This window comes from Myiozetetes cayanensis, unplaced genomic scaffold (genome assembly GCF_022539395.1).
Source record: "Myiozetetes cayanensis isolate MyiCay16 unplaced genomic scaffold, myiCay2020 scf1, whole genome shotgun sequence".
NCBI lineage: Eukaryota > Metazoa > Chordata > Aves > Passeriformes > Tyrannidae > Myiozetetes > Myiozetetes cayanensis.
Genome location: NW_026086604.1, coordinates 23,779,401 through 23,801,743, shown reverse-complemented (window position 1 = coordinate 23,801,743; position 22,343 = coordinate 23,779,401). Strand labels below are relative to the sequence as shown.

Sequence of the window (22,343 nt, the reverse complement as noted above, 5' to 3'; positions counted from 1 at the left end):
TCCATCTGGTTTTGGATACTTTTCTCAGCTTCCAGGGGAAATAGAGTACTGTCTCACAGTGGGTGGCACTCCTCCCTTGCTTTGAATACATACAGGCTGATCTGTTTTTACCCCAGAAGTCTGATAGTACAGCTTTCAATATTTCTAGTATCTTTTGTTCTCTTTTGGAGCTCTGAGTAATCACACTCAGTCCCACAATTATTTAATCCATTCCTTCTGTCAATAAACACAATTCTACATCTAATGCCTGTGGAAGATCTCTTCCTAACAAGCACACTGCAGAATCTTCTACTTACATGAATCTTCCCATTCATTCTTATTTCCTACTGTTGCTAATTAGAGTTTACTTTCTTCCCTGCCCAGTAGGAAAACCTAGTAGGAAAACCCATGTAGGAAAACCTAATCTGTGGTTACTGACCCTCTTGGAGTAAATGTTAAGATGAATAATGTGGCTCCCACCAGAAATTCAACATTGAGACCCTCTACCCCACATACCGTATGTCCCCACTGATCCCACATTGGAGTTCTCCAAAAACTGTGTCTTTCTAATTCTATTGTTCCCTCAAATTCCTTAGAATTGCTGGTCTAGTCATTATGACTGTCTGTCCTCACACAATTAATCTCTCCTGCTCATCCCCCCTCTTGGTTTGGAGGGGAAATTCTCTTTGCCTATGTCCTAAACTTCTTCAATAGTAATACTCCATTCCACATTCCTTCTTCTCTGTCTCCTTCTGCTTTCTGGTTTAGGTCCAATAAGTGTATTTGGTCTTCCTCTCTTCCTTTTTCTCCCTCGGAGATTTCTGGTCAAGGCAACAGCCACCAGATTTTCCACTGTTTCTCCAACTTGCCTTTTCTCCTCTACTTGCTCTGCCCTCTTTTTTTCTTCTGCCCATCATATGCAAATACTGCTACATGCAAAATTTTCTGTAGTTTTACTCCCTGCCTCTCTGGCATATATTGCTTAAAATACTTCCAGATGTCTGGGGATGCCTGATCTACAAAGACACTAATTACAAGTATATCATTAAAATTTAGTGAAGTAATTTGCCCATATTCTAGTAAAACCTGCTGGAGGTGGCCCCAAAACTCTCTAGGATGTTCGTCTATTCTCTGTCTACATTTCATTACTTTAGTCCAGTAAACCCTTTGTTCCCCACGTATTATTATTGCTTCAACCGGGTTTTGAAGTCCTGTGTGACAAGCAGCCCTGTCCTCTGCGGTATCATCACCCCTACTCGGGTCACTCACTGGCCAGTGGTTCCTGTTTCCTTCTGCCTGCTGTGCTAGTTCTGCTTTATTACACCCTCACAGTCTCTGTACCTGCACTTCATGCACCTTTTTGTATTTTGCCTAGATCAACTCTGTTCCACAAAATAGTGTTGGTGACTGCACAGAACAGAAAAGCATCTCACAAGAATCTGTAGTTCCCACTTTGAGGTGGGGATTTCACTTCAAACAGAAAGGTTAGAATTTTACTGTATTTACAATGTGACACTTTATGAGGGGTAGTTTCAAAATGGTGAGGAGACAGAAACAAGCCAACTTAGAAAATCGTGAGCCTTTCTGGGTATCTTTTACCTTTAAGTAGCTCCAAGTAAAAAACTCGCACACTCAATGCACTGGGTATTTTCCACAGCGGTGAGCACGTTAATTATTTTTTTCTTTTAATGTGATAAATCACGTAAACCCCCTAAACTATTCCCTTCTCACCTCTAGCCTCCCTCTTTAATGGGATTTCCCTGTAGTTAAGCCAAACGTATCGTTTTTTCCTAAGGCAGACTTGTCCACAGGGATCCTTTGCCGGGCAGGAGGCAGGAGCGGGCAGCCCCGCAGATGTCAGCGGATAGACAGGGCAGCGGGAGCTGCTCCCGTGCTCTTACAACAACTTGAACAAAACCGACGCTTCCTTTTCCTTCTACGACCCGAGCTCAGCAGCGGGGCCGGGCCGCTCCTCCCCTCAGGGCGGGGTCTGAGGCGGTGCCGGGCGGGCGGTGCTGGCGGAAGCGGGGCGAGCTCCGCCTCCCGCCGGGGTCGGGGGTCAGGCGCGTCCCGCCGCCTGCGGGCGCCCATGGAGGGCTCGGGGGACGAGGAGCCGGGCTCCGACGGGCCGCTGCAGCAGCTGGCGAAGCGGCAGCGCAAGGAGAAGCGGGAGCTCCAGGGTGAGGGGCGCTACGGCTCGGGAGCGGGGAGAGCGGGTGCCTCAGCCCGGGGGAGGCGGCGGGAGAACGCGGGACCGGCGAGGCTCGGCGTGCCGCTCTCGCCGTCCCTCGGAGGATGCTCCGCGGAAGCCCCGCTCGGCTGCGCCGGTTGCGCGGAGCGGCGGGAGGGGCCGTGGCGGCGGCGGGAAAGGAGGGAGCAGCCTTTGCGGTGCCCTCACAGGGGGCCGAGCGCGGCGGAAGCGAAAATTGCCGTGTGGGCAGCGGTGCCGGAGCCGCGATGTGCCGCTGGGTGTGGTGCTGCCCAGCCCGCCGAGTTCGCCGTACCGCGATCCTGGGAGCCGGGCCGTGCCTCGGAGCTGTGACATGATGCTGGGCCATTGGCGTGGTCTTGGCGTTTTGCGGCTTTGGTTTTAAGTTGAAGAAGACGTGCATTAATAGAAGGCGTGCATTATTATTAGGCATTTTAGATTGAAAAGCCTGTATATGGGCTCTTGCTACCCAGGCAGCTGCGTTTTTTCATTCAAAGTGCAGCTGATCTGAAATGAACTTTCACGCCCTGTCCAGCCATAGTGAAGTATCTGTAGTAGAAGACCTGTGTGATCTTAAAGTGCCTCGTATGAACTTGTAACATTTTACCTACTCTATTACAATAAATTAATTAAGTAAGTCTTTTAGCTGGATTCTGGTTTTGGGCAGTTTTTTGCTAAACCTTTCTCATTGCTGGTATATTGCTACAGCCTTTTCCTTGTTTGGCTGTTTTGGTACGTAATGAAATTACGCCCATCTTCAGCCTTTTGTCACAGGGTTAAAGGAGAAAGGAGACAGTATTAGACTTCATGTTATCATTAAATCTGTAGGAACTTCATGTTTTGAAATGCCTTTTTCTCCCTCAAATTCGGTTGAAATTGGAAAGAGAGGTAGGAATCAAGCATTGAGGTTAGCTGGCTGGAGCACATGGCACATGGATTGGGAGAGACTGAGGAACAGAGGATTTTTCCACCTAGAGAAGGTGAAAATCGTAGCCCTCCCTACCAAATGGTGGGAGGGGTATATAGAAGGCAGAGCCCCCGTTTTCCCAGTTAGGAGAGGCAGGTGACCTATAGACACATACTGGCCTACTTGAAAGATACGTTCCTGGTATATGTAAAGATTAATTGTTAACAGAGATCAAACGAGTTTGTTCATAAGAATTAACATGAGGTACATCTCAACCTCTGAAAATTCAACCCCCACATACTCTCTTGATTTTGTTTATGCCTTTTAAGTCCTGGATTCTCTTCTCCCCCATTATGTTAATTTTTATGAACAAATATGCTTTTCTGTCATACTCAGCCTATTCATCCGTGAGACTGAATGCTTAACATACATTTTTCAGTGTGAGTATTCCTCGTGCCTTCCATTGAAAAGTTTCATTATCATCACCATCATCTAGCTCAATTGTGTCAGTTGAGGGTGAAGGACAGGAAAATGTACAGGTGATGAATAGGGAGCAGGGTGTTAAATAATTGGTGCTGTAACTCTAAAACAGTGAATACAGAAGTGACAGAGCTAGCAGGGAGTATTCATGTAAGAACATGGGCCATGGAAGCTGTACTCATCCTGGAGAAAAAGAGAATACTGGGGAATGTGGTTGGCTCCATCCATTACACAGTGGAAATTACAATGTGGAGAATGGAATTTTCATGGGAGGAAGAAAATATTTTCATAGCAAGAATCATTAAATGGTGAGAATAAAGCTACCCAGAAAGGTTGCAGAATGTTCATCCCTGGAGGCTTTGCACAGTCATCTGGATAAACTCCAAGTCCATCTGAATTAACGTAATCTGATATATCTTTGAATTCATCCCCACTTTGAGCAGGAGGTTGAACCAGGTGACTTCTGGACATCCTTTCTAACCAAACTATTCTATTGAGAAATGGAGCATTGACTTAGAGACTAAAAATGCTTATGGAATTTAAGCAAGTTAAGGTGTTTTTTGTTTTCTTTTTTAAATACCTATTTTGCTTTTAGAAAATTTATTTTAAGGATGGGTAAACTCTGTTTTTACTCCTAATCTGCTACTTGTGTGATTAAAAACTTACACATCTTTCCTGTGAGATTTGAGATCTCAATGCCTGAATAATCATTTTGAAGGCAAGAGCCCAAGGTCTGCTGCACTGATGAAGTTCATAAGTATGTATATTAGTAATCTGATGTAAGTTCTTCTCCAGAGAAAGAAAGAAATGGCAGTTTGCATCTTTTAAGAAAAAGTATACTTAGGAAAAATGTGATTGTTAGAATGAGCAGTCTCACAGCTAAACTGTTATACAGTTATCTTGATGGTTGTAAATTTATTTTTTCTGTGTGATTTGCAGTTATCTTTTCTGCAATGGCCATGGAGTATCTATATTTAGAAATAACGTTTTATTACACTGCTTCTCTAACAGCAAAAATTCAAGGCATGAAAAATGCTGTGCCCAAGAATGATAAAAAGAGACGGAAACAGCTGGCTGATGAAGTTGCCAAACTAGAGGCAGAACTTGAACAGAAGCACAAGGAGGAATTAAAGCAGCTGAAGGAAGCTTTACCTGAGCAGAATAAGGTAGGTGCCATAACTTCAGCTGGTGGTGTACAGGTACAATTTGTGTTAAGGCTTTTTTAACTTTTAAAAATTACAATGAAATAACACTTCAAAGTACTTATCCTTTTCTTCACAGTATTCATAACTCTTTTCAACTTTGGAAAGATTCAGCTGTTGCAATGAGTGGGCATTGCTGGAAGAGGCGTTTAATAGTGGGGTTTTGTTGTTGTTGAGCACTGTTGAGAAGGACTGGTTTGGTTGCTTAAAGTATCACTTTCAAAGATATTTTCTAAAGCAGGTTTAATATAAATTTGCAAAAGCACGACAAAATTTGATGGTAAGGTTTACTGTTGCCTAATCCATGGATATGGCATACAAGGAAAGTTGAATTAATTTAGAATGATTTACATAGAGACTGGGGATGCAAAAGGGTAAGAGAGACCCTAGCATTGATCACAGAAGTGGACCCTCTTGCTTTCTAAACTGCTGATGAAGCCTAGGTGTGGCTGAGTCCAAACTTAGTCTCGGACTTGGGTGGTTGTTTACATCCAAAGGATTTTAGCAGCACTTAATCATCGATTAATGTAACATTTGCAAGGTGAGTCAAGAGGATTAACTGTAATCACAACAGTAACTCAATTATGTATAGATCCAAGACAGCAATATTCATATTACACCTCCTGTAGGGTGTTTAAATCAATTCACACACACATGCACACAGACACAAAGATATACATCTATAAATGTACAATTCCCCTTGAGTGTCAGTGAAATACTCAAGTTGAATGCGTCGGCATTTCTCAGTCAGAGAGGGCTGAGCCACAAGGAGTGGAGGGTATTGACCCAGGCCCCATTGTCAGCTGACAATGGTCCTCTGAATATCACAGACTTGATGGTTCACGAGTTTTAAGAGGTGCCCCACTCAGAGGGAAGTGCTGGCCAAGCCCACTGCGGCCCAGGAGAGTGCTTAGGGTCTCGCTCAGGACAACTGTGTTTAGGACTGGCTTTAGACATCAATAACTTCCCATCCTGGCACTAACCCAAGTTGATAATTCCTGAAATTATTCATTAGTCCAGCAACAATGGTAACGTTCCACTCCAGTTCTGATTCAGGTGGATAATGTTCCAAGGCTCAGGGGACGGTGGGGCAGGTAACTGATTATTTCCAAGTCACCTCCTTGGTCAGGCAAAAGGTATCCCTGGTCTGAACGATGCCACTTCCATGCAAGAATTCTGGTATGGTCAAGGGACGCTTCACCAGCCAGCTCATGACACAAAGGCCAAGGTGTAATGAGAATTTCTGAGATTGTAAAGCAGGCCCAAGGAGGTAAAAAAGGCCCATGTGGGGCTAAGGGTGCACCCCCAGAAGAAGTATTTGGTTTTGCTCTTAAGGCTGCATGAGTAGCTCAGTCATGTTAGAGAATTATTTTTTTAAGTTGCTGTTATATTGCCACTCTAAGTATTTTATGTAGACTACTAGAGTACTGTTGACTTTCAGTAGGTGTTTGACTCATCCAGTGTGTTTTGTCTTGCAATTCTGTCAACAATGTATCTGATTTTTTTTGTTAGAAGACACTTTCTTTGATGATGAGAATTGTCTTCATAAATGCTGCTGTTCTGCCTTGTTGGCAACATAGCTGCATACTTAAATGATGCCAGTTTGATGGGAAACCACTTATTTTTTAACAGAGGCTTAGCATTATTCAAATTTATCTGCAGAAAATATGACTGCCTGAGTAAACTAGACACTACTAAACACTTGTGTGACATACAAAAGTTGACCTATGTTTTAACAATTAATAAGTAGAGCGTTGGAAACTTCAGTGGCAGTGAATTTACAATCCATAGAGTTAATTCTGTTTATCCAATACGATAAAGAATTCTATTTGTATCATGTACCTGAATTTAAGGATCGGTTGTGCAAGTACTTTCTCCTACCTGAACAGGAATAGAGCTTGTGGCTAAATTGGTGCGATAGTTACCTGTGAATGACACTACTGCTCTACACTCAAACGTATCCTGAAGTGTTTTCATAAGAGCGTGTGTCTTTTGGCTGCTAAAAGCTTGTAAAGAAGCAAACAAAAACCTCTATGGCTGATACTTTCTGTATCTAACAAAGAGTTAAGCAGAACATACTCTTGTTTGAGAAGGAAAGTGAAAACATTTCTGAATGACTTGTGGTGGAAATAGACTTGGTTGAGAAGCATTTGCTGAGAATCCTTGTGAATAAAATGTGTTCAGTTGTAAGAGTTATGACCCCGTAACAGTTTTCTGTAGTAGTTTTTAATCAGATGTTTAAACAGGTGATTAATGGATAAGTGTTAAATATGATGCTTCTGTTTACCTGTATCTTAGATTAGTTCCAAAAATTTTTGTTTTGCTAAATGAGTGTCACAGGCAAAATGGAAACTTTGGAAAAAGTTTTTTAGAGAAACCTGTCTGAGTGCCAGGGTTCAGAAAGCTTGCTTTCTAAACTCGTTCTCAAGAGGAGTCTTAACTGCAACAGGATCCAGTCTTGTCCCCAGACTTAGTCAACAGTTTATGTTTAAAGGATTATAGGTGTAATTGAACCTTTGTACAACTTTGTCCCCGAGGGTTAAGGATGGCAAACCAAATATATTTATATGATTAGAATAAATTATTTTTCTAAATTGGTGATGATAACGGTAATGATTAGAGTAAAAGAACCTAATCAGAACTATTTGTTATGCAGTATAGATAGCTATAACTGCTAATATATTGTTGGTTCCTTTTTCAGGAACTTTGTTCACCACATCCACACTGGTGTCAGATTCTGTCAGGAAACTTTGTTCTTCTGCAGAGTGTTTAACTTTGGGGTTGGTGAGCTGGGCTAGTCTCAGTTCTCTTCAATACCAAAAGCAATGTCATCCGCCTTCTCTGTGCAGCACTGATAACCTTTGCAAACAGGGTATTGTCGGAGGTGTTTTACCCCCACTTAGGAAGAGTATCCTGCTACAATGAGCTGTAAAAGCTTGCTGATGGAGATGGAGGATCTTTCAGCTAAAATCCTTACCCTGAACTCAGCTTCACCTGAGAGGATCTTGCTTTGAGATGTATCGTTTCTTTCCCTTCTCAGCTTTTTATTTAGGTTGAACATGTTCATGCTTCCAAAGGCGACATCTAGTTCATACAGTTACAGAGTTACCTTTGTATTTTTTCTTGAGAAATGTCAACTCTCTGTCTTTTCCAGCTGCTGGTTACACTTTGGTATGGAAGGTGGAGTCTTCTGCTTAGTTGTCACAGACTTGATAATGGCTGGCTGGGTACCAGTGGCTGCTGTGGTCAGAAACACTCTTTCTTTCAACCAATGAGCAGTGTTCACACTTCAGTATGTGAAGAGAACTTACTGAAGAGAACATACTGCAGTATAAAAGCAAACAGCTTAAGTTTGAGATGATCCATTCATAACTGTGTCTTTGTTGAGACTACAGAAAAAGTAATGAACTGCATGACCGTAGTTTGGGATGTGAAATGCTCTGCTTTTGGCTTTGACGGGTACTGCGCTATACACAGATCTTTGTGGCTAAAATTCGTAAATATGCCCATGAACAGAACTTTAAACTGCTTCAGAATATGCATATCTTTATACTAATAGGAGCATCTAACTTTTTTTTTTTTTTTAGACAGATTCTGTAGCTGATGGTGTTGCAAATTTAGAACTTGAAGGAGTAGAGCGACAGATTCAGCATCCTCGAATATCAAAAGCACAGAAGAGGCGGGTATGACTTCAGATTAAATATTTTACAAATAATTGATTGACATTATGTTCAGTTAAACTTTATTGTAATAACCAAAGTTAAACAATTTTGCAGGGGACTGACTAATTCAGTATTGATGCTGTACCTACTGGGTGCCTTGAAAATTTGTAAATCTGCTACCTAGAGATATGTAAGCATTTTATAAGTAGTTGTACTTCTCTACCCTCAGCCTTGAGGTGGAAATCAGAATAGATCAGGAAATGGGAGACAGAAAAAAGAAATTATGTAAAGCAAATGGTGTTTGAAAGCATTTCACTAAAAAATTATTAAAGAAGTAATTGAATTAAAATAATGGAAAATACTATGTGGAAAATATGCAATAGTAGGACTTTACATGTTTAACAAAAAAACATTAATACTACAATTCTTTTAAAATTTTGAGTTGTTAAGAAACACTACCTGGTGTCCTGGCTGTTAGACTTAAATCTGGTTAAGCCTCAGATATTAAGCTGTGACGGATTAACATTCTCATTGTACCTGCATGAATATTAGTTCAGGGCCAGAGGAGTGCTGCTTTATTGTGTAGTCCATCCCCTCTTACATGATCACTGCAAACATAATAAAAGGATGTTCATAATTCATGGCACCGTGTCTAGGCAAGCTGGGAGCTCTAGTCTGGTTTTCCTATATTGTGATTGCCTTAACCAGTCTGGTCTTGATTTGTGATGAATTTCAAGTATGGAAGTGAAAAGATCATTCTCTATACTGCTTCCTTTTTTATTTGCTCACTTACTTTGGCACTTGCTCCCTTGTTAACTTAAGCATGAACTTATGAAGCATTCTGTGAAAGCAATTTTTGTGTATTATTACATCCCTTCTGGTATTCTTTGTATGCATTCTTATCCATTATTTAGGTTAGGAGCAGTCTTTTATGATGTATAGTACCTAAACTGGGGGAACTTGTTTCATGACGTGAGCTCCATTATGCAATCATATGCTTAAGTGGTAGATCTCACACTTATTATGTATTTTCTGATGTTTAATTAGAATTCCCCTATTTGAGTGGTGAAATAGATGATCTTGAAGAAATAGCTATAATTAATAGCCTTTGTATGGGTGTCGTAAAGTGTTATTTTGCATGCTGATATAATTAAGACTTCTGTCCCATAATTTTAGGTGTGTTGGAGACAATTAGGATATATTGGTCACTTACAATTTGCCTAAGTTTGAGTTTAGGAGGTCCCTAATGGGTAGTACCAATTCAGGAAAATATTTCACAGATACAAATGTACTGAGAAAATAGTTGAAGAGTTAGAAGCAAGCACTGAGCCAAGAACTGTACAGGCATATTCTAAGTTTTAACATTTGATGTAATTTTTGTGTTTTTAATATAAGGAGAAAAAAGCTGCCTTGGAGAAAGAAAGAGAAGAAAGGATAGCTGAAGCTGAGATAGAAAATTTAACAGGTGCTAGACATCTTGAAAGTCAGAAACTTGCCTCCCTTTTGGCAGCAAGGCACTTAGAGATTAAACAGATCCCTTCAGATGGCCATTGCATGTACAAAGCTATTGAAGATCAGCTCAAGGATCGCCAAAATTCGTGGACTGTTGCAACTCTGAGGAACCAAACAGCAAAGTATATGCAAAGTCACTTTGATGACTTCCTGCCCTTTCTTACAAACCCTAATACTGGAGACATGTATAGCAAAGGTAAGGCTTGTGGCATAAGGGATTTAAAAAAAGTATTTTAACTGTTTCTGATAAATCTCAGTATGAGTTTGTGGTGTTTGTTTTTGAACTGTTATTGGTTTGGCTGTGTTTTATGGAACACAAAATTATGGTCTGCTATGAAACTTAGTATACCTAAATCTTAGTAATTTAATTTTTTTTAAAGTGATCTATCAAACATTATTCCCCATTAAAAATAAATCACAACTTACTGGTTACTAAATAGCAATCATGTTCTGGGATGTGATTTAAGTTATTTTAAGCAACTTGTCTACCAGGTTAGGGATGACTTTTTTGTCAAGTTTTATGTTTGTGTTTGCAGGATACATAGGAAAGCTGTTGAAAATAGATGTGACATTCAAGAAAATCTATTTTATAACTATTTTATAATAGTTTACACAGATCCACTTTTTAATTTTACCCTTTATTTTCACTGTTAAAGCAAGGTTTTTTGGAACCCATTCTTACAAACAGACAAACAAAAAATATAAAGAGCTTTAGTATGGAGCAATGGCTGAGTGAATGCAGTTAAATGGAGTTTATGTACCTCTTATTTGAGCAATACATGTGGAATACCACACAAATGTCTGCATAATTTCTTAAAACTTAATGCTACATTTGTTTAATAGGTATTGCTGTGGATTTCATTTGGTCGCTGGTGGCTGTCTTTCCCATGTTGACAGAGATAATTGTCACAGACTAAATGTGTCCCAAGAGAATGCTGAATGAAGTTCTGCAGAGCAGCAGGGAATTGTGGTTTTCTGTTATAATGGAAATGTATGAAAAATAATTCTGAGCGGCCTTCAGAAAATCTGAAGATTTTTTTTTCTCAAAATCTGTTCTTAGGATTCAGAAGCTTGAGGGCGTGGAATTTATGAATTTTAAATTCAGTTTCTCTAGAACATGATCTGAAAAGAGTTTATTTACCTATTTACAAAGGAACTATTTGGAATAAATGGAGTTTTTAAAAAAGCTAATCTGGAAATTAAAAAAAAAAAAAGTTGAACTACATACAGTTACAAGACTTTTAAGATATACCTGACACCTGGCAGTTTTAAGAACTAAGTATACTACTTACTGTTGGGTTGTTTTCTAAACATCCCTTGAAACTTAACAGAAGGAAAACTGTGTGCAGTTTCATGTTTGTTGTTACCAGTTCCCTGAATAAAAAGTTTAAATTATGAACTGCACTTGTTATACTTGTTTTTATTCCTGTCTTCAGCCTTAAATCTGCTTTTCGAAACAGTTATGAGTTTGGGTTTTCTTGGCCTCTGGTGGTTTTTTTTCCCTTCTCTTCAGTGAAGTACATGTTTTCCTGTATAATATGCTTGTACTCTTCTTGTTGTAGTTCTTCACTGTACAGTCAGTATTTTTCCGTAATTGCTTGTTCTCAAATAAGAGAAGTGCTAAAAGTTGTCTTTTCTTTCCCTGCAGAGGAATTTGAGAAATACTGTGATGATATAGCAAATACAGCTGCATGGGGTGGTCAGCTGGAAGTAAGTATTGTATTGATAGTTTCTATTTGGGAAATTATAAAGTGGGTGAATATACCTTAAAAAAAGTGCTTCGTAGTAAAGAATACCTGAAGACATAAGGGAACAACATAGTCAAGAATAGTTTAGTAAGAACTTCCTCCTATGGTTGTAAGTTGTTTTCCCAAAGTAGCAGCTTTTCTGATGGTGCACTGTGTTCAAATGTATTGGATGACATGCAAGTTAATGAATTCAGTAGGTCTAAATATTGTTTGAAAGGCTGACACTATGAGTGGGGGAAGACTTAAATGGTAGCAAAGCTGCCTGTATCAGAGTAAGGTTCAGTCTTTATCATGTAAACAAGAACTTGAGCTTTAGAAACTACATATGCATTTTTGTCTTACTGTTTTATGATAGTTACCAAATTACTGAAAAGAGCCCAATGTTGTATCCTCAAAACAATGATTAGTTTAAGGCAACCTGTTTTCAATTGAAGTTTAAAATGTGAAAATAATTTTGCTTATTTTAACATTTATTTTCTGACAATATTTGTAACGTTGTATTTGAACTGTCTGCTAAAATTAAATGCCTAGTCTTCCTGTCTCCTCCCTACGTTAGATTTAATCCTATTACTGAATTGTTTTTATGCCTTAAAGCTAAGGGCTTTGTCGCACATTTTGCAAACACCTATTGAAGTAGTGCAGATGGATTCCCCTCCCATTGTTGTCGGTGAAGAGTATTCAGGCAAACCAATAACACTTGTGTAAGTATGTAATTTTATCTCTTAAAATTAGTGCCCTTACTTCTATAACATAGGGCTCAGCTTTGATTTGCACCTGCTCTTTTACTTTCTTATTACATATCTGATGAAACGCTGCTTGAATAATGACTGTGCAAGTCAGAAGTTTTTGTGATTGACACATTACTCTGAAGAGATTGTAATTGGAGTACTTAAAATGCTGACAATGTCTGACGTGTATCAGCCACTGTGTATCAGCTTTATAGAATGCTGCAAGGTCATTTTACCTGTTACATAATTGCAAAATAATAGTGAAATTGATATAAGATCTAGGAGGAAACCTTTTTCCCTCTTCAAAGTATATGTCAATCTGGAAGTCACCAGAATTAAAAATTGTCTTTATTAATACTCTTCTATTTAATGAATGTTTTCTATATATTTTCAGTTATAAAACTTGGCTTTATTTAATTTGTCTTCCAGTGTTACTGTTTGGCATGACATACACTTTTAGTTAAACTGAACACTAATTCTATATTTTTTTTTTTTTTTTTAGGTATATGAGGCATGCCTATGGATTAGGAGAACATTACAATTCTGTAAAACTTCTAACAGATGCTGCTACAGAAAACAGCAGCTAGCATACAAAAGTGCTACATTTGCGTGGATAACAGTTGCATCATGATGTGTTGGGCTTCAGGCAATTCCCAGGCAGACTGGAAAGTAGAACTAAATGGAATGTATTAACAATGAAGAAAAAAAAAAGACATGAAAGGTTTGACTGTAAATCAGACATAGCTCTTGATTTAAAACCAAACCAAATCCACATAATGATATTTTGAACTTGTTGGTATAATTATGTTTAGAAGATCTTCTCTAATATGGTGGCTGTATAGATCAGATTTTTTTTTTTAATAAAGCTTCTTTCCATACTGCAGCGAAAATACTGAGTAGTAAATGTTTTGGTTAATCAGCATTTCTGCTGAAGAATTAAGGTTACTTGAAGGTTCCTGTTCCATTATTTCTGTTAGATTTTGATGATAATAGAAGAGTTAAGGCATTTGAAATAATTGTGTTTTGGTTGATGGAATACCCTCAACAGTGTTCCTTTAGTTTTATCAGGATCTACTTTTAAAGCTGTAGTAAGGATCTCCTTCATTTGGACAGAGAAGACTTGGAAGCAAATCCAGTACTAAAATACCTAGCTTGGCTGGAAGAATTGCACAATTTTTTTAAAGACTCTCATGTAAGATTTTTGCCAAGAATTGAGGTAGGGCTCTTTTGCAGTTGACAGCAGGAACTGAACACTCGTGCAGCAAGAGCATTGCTGTTTATGACTGTACATCATAACACTGATGCAAGTTAGCTGCACTGTACATTCTTCATAGTCTTTCATTTGTGCATTTCAGTGATACAGGAATCTTAAAAAGAGACCCTCAATGTCCTCACGAAACTCATCTGAACTCATCATTTATGGATCTGCTGATCTAAGCACTTTGTCATCAAAAGTGTAATGTTTTATAATGCTTAAAAGAGCTGGTTGCATGCAGGTGTAGAAATAACCACCTTGGGTTTTGTCAGTAATTTTAAAGGTGATCTGAAGAACAATTAAGTTTAATTGCTTCTTTGAGGCACAGAGACTTGAAAGGTGAGAATTTTAGTGTGGCTTGACTTTTTACATTAGAAACGTAGATTGTTGTCTTTAAGTCACTATAAATGTGGCTTCAAAATTAGAAGCATACTGAAACCAAAGTTGTAATGCAAATGTTTTTTAACAAGTGATTTTTAAATTATTTTTTGTTTAAAGCCTTAGCTAATAACATGATTATCTGTATTTTACTGCTGCTGAGTTGGTTTGGACAAAAGTGGATGATGTCCAGATTAAACACCTTTGCCCTGGTCTGAGGATTATGACCCAACAGTACACATCTTGTAGTCCTAAAGCTAGCCAGGAGATTGACATTCCTGGAACTTACAAATTAGAGAGAAAGATCTGCTCTTACTTAAGAAGGAGATAAGTGTTCACTTTATGGGTCAGATTATGTCTGATTTAAAGCACTTTGAGAGAGAGGGAGGGAAAAAATCAGATAATTACAGCAGTTCTTTAAACTTGTGCCTGCCAGGAAAACAAAGTATTAACAAGATCAGAAGTTTTTACATCCTTATTTATCTGTTACAGTATAGCAAATATACTTGGTTTATATATCAAACTAGTTGGTTTACTGTAGAATTTGGTTTACTACCTTGATTGTATAAAATTATGTTTTTAATTTCAAACAAAATACGGGATATAATAGAATGGAAAAAGTGTTTCTATTCATAATAACACTATGAATTTCACTAAAAATAATAATCAGAAATACTCTTTAAATTGATGTGATATGAAATGCACGTGCATTTTATAGATACTTGGTGAAAAGGGTTCTTTGGTTTATTTGGGTCTCAGTTTTCTTTGATTAGCCAAGAGAGAAAAGATGCCGGAATCAGGGAGCACCTGTACCAACAGTTTGTCATATTGAGGATGTTTACAGTTCGTATAAAGTTAAATAATGTTCTAATATAGTGAGTGAAAGATTCTTACTCATGCTGTATGGGACTTGCCCAAAAGTAATAAATCGGTTTAATTGTGGCAAATCTTGTGGTTGTCACTTTTTATTTTGTACTCAGATACATCACTTCTTATTTCTTAGTAAAAACAAGGTTACCCATTTACCCCTCATGAATTTAGGGTCCTCCTGCAGTATGAATTCTCAAACAATTGACTGTATTCAAGGAGACAGAGCTTTGATCTGTTTGTAATAAAGGTGTTTATAAACAAAATTTATCCTTAGCAGTTAAACGTGAACTCTTCTGAAAAGTTGTATTTGAAAATGCTGTTGAACTTCACCATGTATAAAATGATCAAGTGAAACTGAGTGGATTTTTTTGTTTGTTTTTTTTTTCCCCCCACAATTTAGCTTTTAACTTCATCGGTTTACATTTTCTTTGCAGAATAGCACTACTTGCTTAGAGTTTCTATGTATTTCAGTAGCTTTTCTTAATTTTATCTGCAATTCATTGACATCAGTTTCTTCAGCTGTTATATCTTTTAAGGATTCTCAAGTATTCTTTTGCCAGATTAAGATTAGTTTCCACTAGGAATGCTCACATGAACGGAAGGGAAACCATCTAGTGGTCTGCAATAAATTGTGTACAATATTCTGAAAGGGACAAACCCCAATTTATTGTTGAAAGCAATGGGTATAATTAGGCAAATTAGGACACAGAAGAGCTGATCTCCTCTTGGAGGCACCTGTGGCATTTAGTGCTCTTCCCTGTTCTTTTCACTTGGTCTGCACCGGTCTCTGCTCCCCTGTCCGTGCCCAGCTATGTGGGCTGCAGCTCGCCCCAGAGAGCGGGTGGGTGGCTGTGGGAGAGAATGCTCTCATAAATGATTTAAATAGTCCATGAGTTCAAGGTTTGTTCTTTTTTTAAAGAAATAAATAATATGAAATGCAGTGATGCTCCTTGTGCACATTTGTACAAGTCTTGTAACTTCTTGTGTTTATGGATATTAAAATATTCCACCAAAGCTAAAACAGAACTTTAGAGTGGTTGAGGTGTTGTAGTTTAGGAACAGGACTCCCTAATTTAGTGCCCCCCTCCTCCCACCCCAAGACTCTCCCAAACCAGGAATCCTCTCTCCCCTCCCTCCTCCAATGGGAGATTCAAAAGGCAGAGAATGATGGTTTGAGATAAGAACAATTTACTGGAAACAGCAGTGCAATGAGGAAATGAACAGTAACAGCAACAATACTAATAACAACAGTGTTCAAAAGAGAGGGTGGTTTACAGGCAAAAATACTCACCAGGCCCAGGACAATGAAAAATAATGACAGACAGACCCTCTGCACCCACTTTTCCTGTTGAAAAGCCATGCCCACCTTCTTCGTGGAAGTGAGAATCCCTGGCCTTCACCCCAGTGTTGACATGAGATGGCACACCCACACGGTGCCAGGCTCTGCTCCCTCACACATACTGCAAAAAAATTAACTAAAATCCAGGACAGGAGGGAAAACTACTGAGAAATCTGTAGGCATAGTCAGAAGAGAAATGTGTGTTCTGTGTATTTGCTTCAGGCTGCAGGTCCCTTGTTTCTGTGTCAATATTGCTCAAAGGGACCACGTTTCTCAGAAACTTTAGCTGAGGATTTCCCTAGCTGGAGATGAGTTTTCCAGCTACTTCAGGCTCAGCCTCCTAGGTCATAGGGAGATGTTTGTTTGGGGTTTTCTGATCACATTGATTGATAGGTCCATCTGACTGACTAGAATAGCTTTAAAGGTCTTTCTTATTGTTCAGCCAGTTTACAGCACTGGTGTGTTGCATTCAGTAGGATTAACTCACCTGATGCTTATTCCTTTAGACAAGTCTTCCATTCCATTCTTATCCTTGACTCTGCCTTTCTCATATGAACTATCATACTTAGTGCTTCTCAGATAAATCACTTTATTAGATTTATTAGCTGAAGAGTTGCAGTGATGGACTGTAGTCTCTTTCTGCTGGGGCTGGGGACTGTTTAAGTTACCAAGGAATTTTACCCATTTGATCTGTTGTTGCTCGGGACTCCCAGAACTCTCAGTTGTGTACCATGGTGGTTGGGAATCCCAGGCAAAGAAATGTGCTTATCACGTTCGGGCACAAAGTCAAAGTAAGCAAGTCACCCTCGGTTTTCTGCTTGAATTTCAGTTTGTCATCTTTTGTTTATGCTTCCAAGGATCTTTCCATGATCACACCTCCCTTTGGTTTAGCAGCAGCTGCACATCTCATTAAAGCAGTTTCTATTTCTTGCACCTCGTTAATGAAGGCGTTACAAGACTGGACTGGACATCGCTAATGGACTTTGTCACACAGCATTAGCTATCTCACTCAGTGGATGCCTTGAACTTTTATAATTCTCCATGAACCCGTCTACGTCATGGAATACCAATGCCAACAAGCACGGAGTGTTTCTGGCAGAATTTGTTATATGGCACCAAATACTTTGTTAGCTGGACAGAAATTACCCAAGTTATTACACAGAAATCATTTCATGGGCCTTTCACCTCTTTTGAAAAGGCTTCTTCATCTCAGAGTTGGTAATGATTTCTTTGCATGTGCAGTTCTCACTGCTTCTGCTGCGACTGCCAGTAAGAGTTCCAACCATATGATGATTTTTTTCAAAATCTGGACTTCATCCATGAGTATCTGGATGCAGGCCAGGGAGCTAATATCAAATAGTTTGTAGTAGCAATTCTCTATTATAACTCATAGAGTATGTAATGAAAAGAGTGACTTGGAAATAGAATGTCCTAAGTTCCATGGCCATCTCCCTTAGCCAAGCAGTTCTCAAGACACACTTGCATTTATATGTACTTTCTGAAGCGCTGAAAGTCCTAATTTTTCCCTAGGTCCTCCTAAAGTTACAGAGTTTTTGGAATAAAAGATTTGTGTGTTGGATAATGAACTTTCAACCCCATATTAAATGATGTAATGCCCTTAAAAGTTGTTCTTGAAAAGAGGCTGAGGTGGATGTGCCTCATTCCAAATGTGAGTGACTTAAAGGGTCCCATTATGGAAAAATAAATGGAGCTTCATACCCATAATTACTTTAGCTGACATGTTTAGCTGTGCAGCAATAAAACATACATCATCTTAATATATATTGTTAATCTTGCCAATGATTTATACCATCTGAAATTACCTCACCAGGTTAGATAGAATGAAGTCAGTGAAAAGCAGCTAAGCTTGATAATCAAGCTAGGCAAAGTAGCAAGTAGGTTTTTCACTGCTTAATATATGTTATTACAAATTATTTAAATGCTAAAAGATAACATGAAATTCCTTTATTTTAGCTATAATTAGTCCTGCTGTGGATGTGTTCAAACAAAATGATATTTCAGATATTTCATAACAGTAAATAGACATGGTTTTATTTCATTTGGAGAACAGCATTTGAATGTGCTAAGATTTTAGGTTAAGAAATACCTCCAGCCTTGACATTCTCCCGATAAATCATGGTTGCAAAGCAACTAACAAGAAAACTTCATTGTTGGAGGTGTGTGTGAACACATTTCTACCTGTACTGCTTGGGAGAGGACATTTTTGTTAAGTTGTGTTTCTTGCTATCTTTTCTCACCTGAGAGGAGTCAACGTGGTGGTTACAGGAACTGGGAATCTTTTTAATAACAGGAAGTCAAACTGTGTACTCATCTGCCTTTTCCATTTGAAGATGATTATTCTTTAGATAAAATGTACAGCATTTGTACTTATTGGGATATTTTCATGCAATTTAGCATAAAGTGAGATAATTACATTTCATTGGCCAACAATATCCTTCTTTTAAATATATAGATACATTAAAGCAGTAGTTCCAACCTGAAATTTGGAAGCAAATAAAATCCATATGCTTTTATTTTTTTTCTCATCATTGTTTGTAATTTTGTAACAACTTGGAGCAATTATCTTAGTCCAAGGTTTTGAGCAGAACACTTGACTTTGACTTTTTAGTCATAGCTACACAGTTGCTTATAACCACTATCACTTATATTCTGTATGCCAGTGAACATAGGAAAACACAAATGTCTGCAAAACAAAGAATTGATTTAATAAGCTGTTTGTGGTTACTCCTCGTTTTTGTTTATGACTGAGTTGTAAAGGATATGCTGCTATGGAAGCCTAATTTTATGAGGTGGTGTGAATTAATGGGTCCTCTTTCTGTGCTATCAGTGGAACACAGGTGCATCTTTGTGCTTGTTATACAGGCCACCGATTTGCTGTGGTGGATAAGGTCATAGAGGTTAAATGGCTTGTCTGTAATATGATGAATTGTACAACAGGAAAGAGAATTGCATTACACAAAGATGTGAGATGAGAAATTGAGATGGAATTGTAAATCTCTCGAAGCATTTGGATGTGCAGTACTAAGAAACAAGAAATCCTGAGTATGTACTGTTCAACATGAGCATAAATATCTATGGAAGTAAATGAATTTTAAAGTCACCAAAGTATTTGGATTTTAAAACTGTTGTTTTTCTGGTTCTGGATGATCTTAGATAAGGGGACTTACAGTCCTATTAATTGAAGGACTGAATATTTGATTGGTTTCTTATACAGCTGCTTAACTAAAGGCTTTATTCTGTTTTATAATTTATAGGTTCATAAGACATTTTAAAGACATCAAATATGAATGCATTTTGGGTCCCAGTGTAGGTGATGGGAAGGAAGGCTGAGGATGGTCAGCACCTCAGAAAACCAAATCTCTTAAGAACCATTTGAAAGTGGAACTATTCCCAGCTAAGAATAACAGCTGGATTTCACAAGCTTAAACAACTTTCCAGCTGGATGTTGCTTGTGCTCCTATTTCTGTAGACACAGTTAGCATTGTGGAAAAAAGACTGAGAAATTTGAGGATCTGTTTACAGCATCTGTATAGTGCTTACCTTGTTATTACTGGCAAGTCATCCATTGCATGGAGTCGAGAGTCACAGAATCGTCATGGTTGGAAGGGATCTCCTGAGACCATCTAGCGTAAGCCCCTGCTCAGGCAATTTAAATCCCTTGGTAGGTTAGCTACAGATAAAAATTAAGTTAGGTTTCTAAAGATGTTAAACTGAATGTTAAATAGAGAATAATGTTAACAGTGTCTTGAATTTTGAAGTGAGGAGTTACTAATCTGCTGGATGCATCCCCTTGATGGAGAAACCAGGGTGGAAGGCCCTGGTGTCAGGGTGGTCTTTCTCTGTTGCCACTCTTGGGTGTCAGGGTGGTCTTTCTCTGTTGCCATTCTGTGTGTCCTTCCTGTCTCTTTAGCCTCAGGCTGTTCAGGATCAAACCCTCTAGTCATATGGTGGTCAGTCCCTGGCTGTGAAGTCAAGCGGCACAGGCTGGCTGGTGTCTGTGTTGCTCTTCACAGCAGCCTGTCCCACAGCGGGAGGCACAGCACTTGGCTTTGGCTCTCTGTTGGACCCTGCTTGATGTGCACATGGCTCTAAGAAACAATCTTTATCCTGTGTGTGCTCCTCTCATTTTTAAAGTTTCTGAAGTAAACTGAGGGCAGTTTGTTCAGCTCACAAGGGCATTGCACAGAATAGAAGTGCAGGTATGTATGCACGTTTTAGAATGGAGGATGAGGATTTTTAGGGGCTTGTGGAGATGGAAAAACTTCTGGGATATAGCCCTGAATGACTGAGTATGCAAAAAAAGACAGAACTGATGTAATCTTATCCATACTGACTTTTGGCTCCGTTCTTTTTTCCTTTTTTCAAGTGAAACCTCCTCCAAACTTTGCTCAGTTACCAGGAGCAGCAAAAAAAAAAAAAAAAAAATGCAGGCAGTGAGCCAAAAAATGAAGCAGTGTGGACACTGAAGGGTCTGATGCACAAATTTGTTTTCTAGCCCTCAGTTACTTATCAGTGTGGATGTTTGCCATGAATGCTAGTTGGAATATTATGCTAGTTAGAATATTATTTATACTGCAGTATAAATAATAAATAAATAATAAATTAATTTCTTCTTCTTAAATTAAAAATAATCTAATTTGCTTTTTTGATCTTAGAAACCTTATTTTTCTTCAGCAACATTACTGTCCGCTCCTCGCTCAGAGTTGCGCATGACATGGCAGATAACAGGGGACTCTGTCCTAAGGATCTCTACATTTAAATATTAATCTTGAAGACAAAAATTTAAGTGTAAATTGTGCTCTTGAAGCCTTTGTACCTTCTAAACCATTTGAAAAGAACCAACACTGTACGGAACATTTGACAGAACAAGAATTCATCAGTGCTTGTGGTACAGATTTGTGCAAAGTGATCTTGAAACATTGGTGCTACAGTTTTTCTTAAAAAAAAAGAAAGTACAACACCTCTTGTTTTGAGAAGAAAGTTTAAATAAGCTGAAATATACACTTGCTAATATAGAGATGATGCTGTGCTCCTACCCAGTGTAGTCACAGATCAGTTGCTGTTGATGTGCCATAGAGCAAGCAGGGAATGCACTCACTAGATCTATCAGATTGCTCTCTTTGGTATTGTTTACAATAATTGTTAATTAGTTTCCTAGGATAGTACCTCATTTGCGGTCAAAATAAAATGTACACCAGATGGAGAGAAAATTAATTCTGAAGCAGTAATCTATTCATATACATAATTATTCCTTGTAATTCTGTAATGGTGATGGTTCTGGCTGTTTAAACTCCAGCAACAGATAGATCAAGCAGATGACATTGCTTAAACATTATTCAGGGTTTTATTGGGTAAACCATAAACAACTGATATATGATTGCTTTTTGACTGGCTTCCTTCATGTGTTTTAATTTGATATTGTGATTAACGTTTTTTCATTTAGAGACTTTGAGTTCAAATTTTGAAGTTGTAGGAAGTGTTTGGGTGTACATAAAGTGTTACCACATTTTTGCTGTAAGTACTAGTTTTCCTTAGTTTTGAGATTTGCTTTTAAAATATGATGCATAGATTTCTTAATGTAGAAACAGACACATTCTTAAAAATGAAGGTAAAAGACCAGGTGTGAAATGTTTGGTAGTTTTTATGTTGGTTGGTTTGTTTGTTGAGGTTTTCCTCTGGAGCAGCTTTAAACTGAAGGAGGCTCTTAGACTTCATGGAGAATAATGAAAAAGCATGAAAGACTTTATCTTTAGAATGCTGTATTTATAATCTGCCTGTGTTTTTATTCCTGTGGATTATTTCATTTGGACGATTATTGTTACTTTCTTTTATGCTAAGAGTTTGTTCATTCATTTAATTTCTCTCTTCTCTGAAACTGGAGGTTTTTGTCATTTCTTACCGTTTCTTACCCTTTTAAAATTATCATGTTAAAAAGACCAAACTGATTCAGGAAGCATATTCCTAAGTATGTAATTAGTCAGCAATTTCAGTGGGAGTCTCAATCTTGAATTTAGGGATGTGCTTAGTAAGCTTCTTCAGTTAGTCCAAATTTA

General features: G+C 38.4%; 1 protein-coding gene across 1 annotated transcript; it reads left to right on the top strand.

Annotated features, from left to right (window-relative positions):
* The first annotated feature begins 1,986 nt into the window (after window positions 1-1,986).
* On the top strand, window positions 1,987-15,007 carry OTUD6B (OTU deubiquitinase 6B). The gene is made up of 7 exons (XM_050320998.1): window positions 1,987-2,159; window positions 4,587-4,741; window positions 8,365-8,460; window positions 9,835-10,147; window positions 11,600-11,661; window positions 12,294-12,400; window positions 12,930-15,007. The coding sequence occupies exons 1-7, from the start codon at window positions 2,069-2,071 to the stop codon at window positions 13,012-13,014; spliced, it is 909 nt and encodes a 302-aa protein (XP_050176955.1). The 5' UTR covers window positions 1,987-2,068; the 3' UTR covers window positions 13,015-15,007.
* Window positions 15,008-22,343: the final 7,336 nt, after the last annotated feature.

Coding starts and splice junctions, on each gene's coding strand:
- OTUD6B (XM_050320998.1), top strand. CDS start 2,069: ATGGAGGGCTCGGGGGACGAGGAGCCGGGCTCCGACGGGCCGCTGCAG. Junction 2,160..4,586: donor GGAGAAGCGGGAGCTCCAGG/GTGAGGGGCGCT, acceptor CTTCTCTAACAG/CAAAAATTCAAGGCATGAAA. Junction 8,461..9,834: donor CAAAAGCACAGAAGAGGCGG/GTATGACTTCAG, acceptor TTTTAATATAAG/GAGAAAAAAGCTGCCTTGGA.